Raw genomic sequence first — 9,044 nt, forward strand, 5'->3', positions numbered from 1 at the left:
GGCTTTTGAGATAGACGTAAAGGATTTTCACTCCAATTCACACAAAATCAAAATCTGCAAGAAAGAATGAAAGCGCGAGCATACCAGATGTCAGAGAACAGTAGCAGTGGGGAGGCTAGGCAGAGTCCATGAAAAATGGAGATGGCTGTTCCCAGAAAGAAAGAAAATGGAAAGTAATCTTTCTCCCACTTGCCACTGCTTGATTCCCTACATCAGTTTAACTGTCAAGGTGTACAATGGCAAGTGAAAAGGGAGCTTTCTGCCTGTGCCCTGCAAACTCTGGTTCATTGCTGGGCTTACTCACTTGCCTTCCCAACTTGTGACAGAAAATAAGTTAAATTTCCATCCTCAATTCATGTGAAAGGAAAGAAGTCCCCTAAGTGGTATGGTCAAAGGACAAGGAAAAAGCAAGAGAAGAGAACACTTTACTACTTAGCAAGATACAGAAGATCGCTTGAGCTTTTTTTATTGCACCCTCACTTTGCCTAACTGGTATATTTTTGACCATAAAAATTAACAGGCACCCTATTGTCTGATTTTCTACCTTTTCAGTAAGGTATTCCAAGTAAAATTTGAGCCTTTTCATAACAAAGATTTACTATAGCAACACTGATAAAACTTGATAGGAAAAAACAGTAGAAAAAGACTGGGATGATCTTTAATTCAAGGTGCTCTTGAAAAGCTAAATTGATCTATTGAAGTAAAAATTATGTGATAAAATATTTCACACTGATTAGGTCCCTGACAGTATCCCAGAAGCAGAAGAGTGTTATAATAAGGAAGCCTTTAAATTCCTGGTTTAGCTACAGCCTCTTTATTTTAGATGATGTTCAGTTTGTCTTAAATTTCTTGTCTATAGATCTGTTCTAATTTACAAAATTATCTTATGAAAGTGAGAAAATATGTCTTAATAATATTGTGAGCATACAAGAGAGCATAATCAATGATTAAATTTTTCAAAGTATACCTACCTATTGAACAGGATTGGTTAGTGAAGTTCACATTTAGATGCATGCAACTGAGTACGTGTGTAATGAATATATTATTTTTAGGACTGAAATTGAGTAAGATTTTTTTCCTATGCTGAAAATACCTCAGTGCTCACATTCTAGTCTCTGAATTAAAATACATCTGAAATGCAGACTTTTATATTTAACTGTCAGGATATACACCTTGCTGTCCACCCTCGTTCTTTTAAGACCAGGAAAAAAATGTGACTTGTTCCTACACTTGAACTTTAAGCAGGTCATGATGATATCCTTCTGTAATTTGTCTTAAATCCATGTCTGAATGTGGAGTATAACTAACATGTAAAAGCAAAAAAGCTGAATGATACTTTTTGGGGGCAACAATCATTGTCATTTAAAGAGTGTGTACCGTTTAAATGCAGGTGAACTAGTAATTTAGACCTCAATTACAGTATGTGGCAATATATGATTTAAGTGATATTTTAAAACATATGAGTCAGCAGCAGAGTGAGGGTTCAGCTCAGAGAACATCACTATCTCACAAAAGAATGGCTACTGCATTATGATGTAGAGCATTTGTGTACCGTTTAAATGCAGGTGAACTAGTAATTTAGACCTCAATTACAGTATGTGGCAATATATTATTTAAGTGATATTTTAAAACATATGAGTCAGCAGCAGAGTGAGGGTTCAGCTCAGAGAACATACAGGACTCTTTGCAAAATAAACTTTGTATGGAAATAGTCTGTCATTCACTCAGTGGCATTCATTATGCATAAATGATGAATGTAATATTTGCAGGGCTGTGTTAACATTTTAGTAACGCAAAACTAAGGTAGTTCCATTTTTACCTAATATGGTAGAATAGATAGTCAATTTAATCTCTCCTACTATAGCATATCTATCTATCTATCTATCTATCTATCTATCTATCTATCTATCTATCTCCTGGAAAAATGCTAAGTAAGAGTGTTTAATTGCATGATTAATCTGGTTCAAGATCTATATGCCTTTTCCAAGGTGAGCAACCAATTCTATTCAGCCTCCATGTGTATTTTAAAGCCCTGATATAACAAGGCACAAAACTTTAATGAAATGAGAGAGAGCTTATGCATAAAGCAGATTTCATAAAGAGCCACCTTCATTAATAGGGAAAAAGCCCTATATACTGTGAAACAGGAGAAATATGTGACATTTCTAGCCTACATACAAGGTAGGACAAGAAGATAAATAAGCAAATAAATATCCTTGAAGAACTACTAACAGCACTTAGGAGATTTACACCTGTAATTCATATGATTTACATAGTTCAAGTTTTAATTTAGTTAAGCAGGTCCTCGTTGATTTACCACCAAAAATGTGGCAGAAGCAAATTTAAATCTTTGAAAATATAAGTTTTCCACCCCAGTCTGAAAGAACTCAGAAAGATTAAAGCCTAAGCAATATCACCTCCTAAATGGAAAATAAATTACAAAGGAAAATGACACTATGAAACTAAGCTAGCTGCAAGCATACGAATAATTGAATTCAATTTATATAGTTTGGAATTATTAGGTATAATTTAGATGTATAAAAATGGATATAGAAAAAGTATATTAAGAAAAAAGAGACTAGTCAAGGTAATCAAATTTTTAAAAGAACTTCAGACAATAAAACAATAATTGAAGTGAATAACAATAAATTGATTAATATCAGATTAATATTGGTGCAGATAGGATGAGTGAAATATACAATTAGTCAAGTTATTGAGACCGCAGCCACAGAGAGACTTTTTAGATCAAAGAAAAGTTTTGGTACATATTTACAGTACATAATAATTCCATACATTGTGGGTAATTTGTACATATATATATATATGTGATTCTTAATTCTTTTTGAAGCCTTTCTCTCCCACTCCCTTCCTGCAGCTCATAGGCCCTTTCTAATGTACATGGTACATGATGGTCGCACGTGTTCTGGGACTTGGTTTATGCACACACAGAGAGATAGAGACGATTTCAAGAGATTAATGCTAGTGAGTCCATTCAGTGTACAGAAGCCCTTCATTGGGATTCTGAAAGGAGAAATCAGAAGGAACGAAGGAAGCAGTTTTAGAAATAACAGTGAAGAAATCTGAGGAAATAGATACTAAGTTCAGAAATTCCACGAAAGTATTTTTTTGTAATCCATGCACATGGCATCTTAATGAACCTGCAGAACAGAAAACTCAAAGAGAATATCTGAAAAATGTCCAGAGAGACGGATTTGCCAGATTGCTGACCTTTTATTGGGAGCAAGATGACAGGGGAATGATATCTTTCAAGTGACGTGAGACTGTAAATTCTTTACCCACTGAAATTATTTTTCAAGAGCAGTAAAATAAAGTCAATTTCTGAAGCTATCAAAAAGGACTTTTGACCTGCAAAAGACTGATGAGTATGTTTACTGAATGTTCAGTGCTCCCAACAGAAAGTATGCAACAAAGAATATATTTGTAAATTTAAACAATGTAATAACAATAATGATAATTTATAGGGTTAAATATTCTAATGTATAATTATATTCACGGGGAGATCAGACATGGGTATGAGAGATGGATAATCAGAGTTAAGGTATTCTAGGGCTGGGGATTTAGCTCAGCAGTTGGGTGACCTGCCTTGCAATAGCAAGGACCCGAGTTCAATGTACAAAAAACAAACAAACAAACAAAAAAACAGAGTTAAGGTATTCTATGTCTCTGTTGTTTGTGAAAAGAAAATAAAAGAATTGACGACCTCAGATTTTGTGTTGTTAGCTTTGCATAACCAAATACTTAGCATTAGTACTATATAAGTACAACAACCAAACTGTACAGGGGAAAAGGTTGCATAATGAACGTGTTTGAATCAGTAACCACAGTTAGCGTACATGACTTAACTCCAGTAGAAGACCGATAGCCTAGCTTCAAAAATACAAAAAACCTAGCATATTCTTTTTTTGGGGGGGTGTATAGTGAATCGAAATCAGGGCTTTGTGCTTGTTAGTCAGGTCGTGGAACCACTGAGCTAAGTCCCTGGCCCCCAGCATATTCTTTTTATAAAAAGACATAACTAATATGAACATAGAATGTTTGAAAATAAACTGTAAAGTACGGTAACACATACAAGCTAAATATTAACAGACACCTTCTTTTAGTGCAAGAACCAAAGTGTTCTTATATATTCCTAAATAGTTTGTTTCACTAAGAAGATTAATATCAATTTTAAACAGAACAAAATTGATAGAACTGAAGAGAAAAGAACATTAATAAATCCATGACTTATTAAATAAGTTTGACATTGTATACATATAATAAACGATTTGAAAAATAATTGGAGAATATACAGAACATCGCTTTTGAGAAAGCACATCATTTTAAGCACATGTAATATTTACTATATCCATTAGTTATTATCACTGCCATTTTGTAAATTTCACTAAATTCAAAGAATTGATTTATATGCATTACATTCTTTTATTATAATGTAATCAAATCAATTGATATCAAAACACTACCCATATACATTTGAAAATATCAAAATGTGAGTAACCTGTGGGCCAAAGAATAAAGTAGACCTGAATTTAAAAATAGAAACCCTAGTGTTCAATACTGCTTAGCATTAATTAACAACAGATACAATGAAGAGTAAGAACAGTGGCCTCGCTGAGGAAATCAAGTTTAAATAAAAGTAACTTCCATCATGAAGTAATATGTAAGAAGGGCCTGCTGAAGAATCATGGTTAATGATTGCGAGGCTCCAGAGGAGACTATTACTTGAGGTAGGGGCTTGAAGAGGACATAGTTGTTCTTTTAACAATTGATCTTCTTGTCTAATGGGTAACGTGATAATAATAGAAGGGCAAAGTAATTGCAAGCATAGCAAGATCAAATACTTGTAGGGCAATGCAAAATTGGCCAAAATTACATTGATATTTTCCAAACTTGGAAACACATTTGCAACAAATTTGGCCAGAAAGACAACAAGAAATCTAGGCAAAGATGATGTGGAGATTATTTGTTCACAAGGCAGTATACAGATATAAGGAATAAATATTTTTAAAAACATCTAATATTGAATGTGCGGTGCGGGGCAGAGCGTACAGTGACCTGACATGTCACATGGGCAAGGATAAAAATGAGTAAAAAATTAATGCACAAAGCTTTGTGTATAGGATTCATCCATATATTTTCTGCAGTCTTCACTTTCCTTCAACTTGGCCTATAATCTTTCTCTCTCTTTCTCTCTCTGGCTGTGCACAGTTTTGTAATAGTTTTTTGTTTTGGGTGGGGGGGGGTTGGTACCGGGAATCAAACTTGGGACCTTGCACTTGTGAGGCAGACTGCAGAACCACTGAGCTAAATCCCTGGTTTAATCATACCATTTTTATGTGGTTTGGTTACAACATATACTGTATCCTTTGGTTCCATAATTCTACTTCTAGGAATTTATCACCAGGTGTTAAATTTTATATATGCATATATGTATATAAAATAATTTTTAAGATTGTTCTTAATATCCTGTTAATCCTAGTGAAAAATTGTGTAAAATTTCCAGGAATAGAGATTGTGTGAGAGATTATGGTGCGTGTGTGTGTATGTATGTGTCTATACATACAGATAGAGGTACACATGCATCATACTCAATATGGACTACTTATGGGTTATATTAGTGACAAAGTGATACGTATTAATGTTTCTATAAGTGAAATTACAGAAATGTTACTAAGTGAACAAAGCAGTATTTGGTGTCTCCTTTGTGTAGACTTGCATGTGTACCTATTGATGGAGGGCGACAACTTGTTCAGAGTTGCATAGATGATAGTCATATCCTGTGACAAGTGTGGTCCAAGGCAGCTGTGAATAAAAAGCACTGAAATGAGGACCTCAGAGTTAATCACTGGTTTGTTAACTGTGCTACTTTTGACAGATCTCTTTTCTAAGTGAGCTCATCTCTAAAATTGAGGGGAAGGGCTGGGCCATGAGCGCCCTTAGCAAAGGCAAATACACCATACTGGTTGTTCCCAAGGCAGATGTTAGCCTTCAGTCTTACTGTTTTCTTTTTCTCGTCTTGTTCATGCCGTAACATTCTTCACACAGTGTTTAAGGCCACTACTTCCAAATATATTGTTCTTTGTATTTGAAACTTTTTTGGCATCTTTGGAAAAGATGATCCTAGAAGTCCTTTCAGCAACAAGATTTTGCTGATCAGGGAACAAAGGTGTTGTCGAAAGAAAGAAAAGAGAGTGCTTTGGGGACAAAAGTCATTTTCTTATAGCCGCATCAAAAAAAGAGATGGAAACAAACGCGTGAAATAAATCTTTGCAATATATTTTACTAAGGTTGTTCAATGTGTAATTAATATAAAAATATTAATGAGATATTTATTTTATGCAAAATCTTTGTAATTTAGTGCGTACAGCACATCCTGTTCTTGACAGAAATTTTTCATTAGAAAGCTTGACTATATTTAAAATTGCAGTGTAATAAGCATATTCTCATACCCACATTGTTAACTTTTCTCATACTTGAATATTAGTTTTTAATGAAGTTAAAGTTAATTTATAAAAGTTGAAATTAGTTCACACTAGTCACATTTCATGGACCCCATAGTTATATATGACTTGTGGCTACTATTCTGGTCAGCAGAAGTGTGGCAGATACAGAAAAATGGGTGGGGTTTAGCTTTCAAGATTTTCTAGTTGAGAGAGCAAGATATCATCAAAAGCAAACATATAAATACTAAAATAATATAATCCAAAACAGCATAATTATGTGCTAAGAATTTGCCATAGACAACCCAAGTGCTACTTGGGTAAGAAGTTCCAGACACACCCGCAGCTGGATGCTTTCTTCACTACTTTGAAACCTGAGTGGTGGGGGTGATGTGTTGAGTCAGTGAGAATGGAGTGTCTTACTTTAGAAAGTGTGTGTGTTCTGCCTGCAGGCATGGAACCCGCTGTGCTGGAGAAGTGGCAGCCGCTGCAAACAACTCTCACTGCACAGTTGGAATTGCTTTCAACGCCAAGATTGGAGGTATGGAAAACAAACTTCCACACATAGAGATAAGAGCCAGGCAGCTCTTTTGCTAACTCATTTCCAGAATCCTTTTTAAACTGGATGGGCCCATTTTTGCATAAGTTTGACTACTGCAGACTGCAAAACGACTAGGTTAACTTGTGTCATTCAGTACAGTTAAGAACTGCTCATGGAGTACTCCTACAGTGTTACAAACGTGTTTTTTCTAAAGGGGTTGAAGAAAAAAAATGTTACTGTATTTAACAGTAAAAATGGGAGTCTTTGATGTCTGTACCAAAATTCTACAATGGGTACCTGGGTCAGAAGAAACTAGCATTAGAAACATCAGGCCTTATCTCTTAAGAAAATAAACATTTTGACGTTCTCTCAAAGCAGAAAAGCTATTATGTGTGATACTTAGGCTTTTAGAAAAGGGTCCTTGTCATTGCAGTGGAATGGTCAATGGTAAAATCTCCTTCGGTAGTAGCATGAGGTAGTTATAGTGTTCTCACAAATGATTACAGATTATATCTACACATACACACATACGTACAAATTCAAATGAACATATGTTTATTCTGAGATCCAGCCAAAGCAGTGTAAGTTGAAGTGTTGATAAGAGCAAACTCTAACTTTACCATTTGTAATCATCTTTGTAAGCCACAGCCAAGTGACACAATCACATACAAATAGAAAGAAAATGTTCTATATAGATCTTCCGCTCTGCTTAACGGTGCTTCCTAAGGGTCCGATAAAGGGTATCGTAAGATGAATGAAGCCTCTGGGACCAGGTTGGCCACTGTTTACAAAGCACCATACAGCTAATAATAAAATAGAAAGAATATATAAATATACTGTAATAAAAATTATTTAAAACATGCATTGTTTCTTTCTAGAATTTTCCATTTAATATTTTCCGTTAGTTGACCTTGGATAACTGAATCTGCAGAAAGTGAGATCACAGATAAGAATGCCATGGCATGTAATAGCACTGCTAAGAAAAGGTTTTCGAAACTTACCTTGAATGTCAGTCCACAGTAAATGTGACCTCTTCCCTTTACTTCACCCTGAATCCCACCAATTTTATTTCATGTCAGTTTGTTAACCAATAATTAGCTGTACTCTGGAGCATGTGCCATATCTCCCAAGGCCTGGAGATGCTAAAACAGGAGACCATGGTTTTTCCCTGAGAGAGATGAGGGTGTGGAGGTTTCTGCTCTTTCCACAGAGTCACGTCAGAGTTGCCCAGCCAACCCGCCTCGTAGGCCACGGGCAGGCTCACACCCCAGACTGTCACAGACCCAGAACTCCCACTATAAACCTTGAAGGAATGAGGGAGTGAAATGGTAAACGCACAGCTAAAATGCTGACCTGGCTTCATAGGCCCTTCATTAAGAGAACAAATTGTTGGTGGTGATTTGAAAATGTTCTAAGCAAGACCATACTGAATTATAGATTTAAGCCCTTCAGCCTAAGGCATGAAGGCTTAGAATTAAATGAAGGAAAAGGAGCCTACTTTTTACCTGTAAAATTTAACAAAATGATGAGATTCTTCCTTATGGATTTGCAGTCAGCAAATCATGAGCCTCTAACAATTTAGCAGGCATTTTATCATGCACTTTGTATGGAATGCGTCATATAGCAACTGAAACAAGATATTGTGTTGATGCAGGCATGATGGCATTTGGACATGCCAGTAAGATTGTACCGGGTCGACCTCCCTGTACTGGTGACATAGTTTTACTTTCTACTTTTTAAGGTGAAGTAGTTCATTTATTCACTTAAAAACATGCAGATCTATATGGAAACTTCATATCATATTGAAATAAACCAATAGGTACTCAGCTTCTAGCACAAGCGGTGTATTGTGCTTAGTTTTCCCTCCCACAAAATAAATTTTCTCAGTACAAATTGTGTCCTGTAATATTTAAAGCGGTTTATGTACAACTTTCACTCTCTATATCACCTGTTAACGTACACTCTACTTTAAAAATCAGAAAACAGAATTTCAGAGTAACCCAGCAGTGTGTACAACTGTTATGTGTCAGTTGAAATAGAAATAT

At 35.4% G+C, this 9,044-nt stretch overlaps 1 protein-coding gene across 2 annotated transcripts in view; it reads left to right on the forward strand.

The window, feature by feature from the left end:
• Positions 1 to 9,044, forward strand: part of Pcsk5 (proprotein convertase subtilisin/kexin type 5) — a 410,777-nt gene that overhangs the window by 154,265 nt on the left and 247,468 nt on the right. For both annotated transcript variants that reach the window (XM_033757658.1, XM_019207714.1), the window contains exon 6: positions 6,911 to 6,999. In XM_033757658.1, the coding sequence (XP_033613549.1) occupies positions 6,911 to 6,999 (89 nt within the window). The remainder of the gene's footprint in view (positions 1 to 6,910; positions 7,000 to 9,044) is intronic.

This window comes from Fukomys damarensis, unplaced genomic scaffold (assembly GCF_012274545.1).
Source record: "Fukomys damarensis isolate Sample0158 unplaced genomic scaffold, DMR_v1.0_HiC HiC_scaffold_31, whole genome shotgun sequence".
NCBI classification, from domain to species: Eukaryota; Metazoa; Chordata; class Mammalia; order Rodentia; family Bathyergidae; genus Fukomys; species Fukomys damarensis.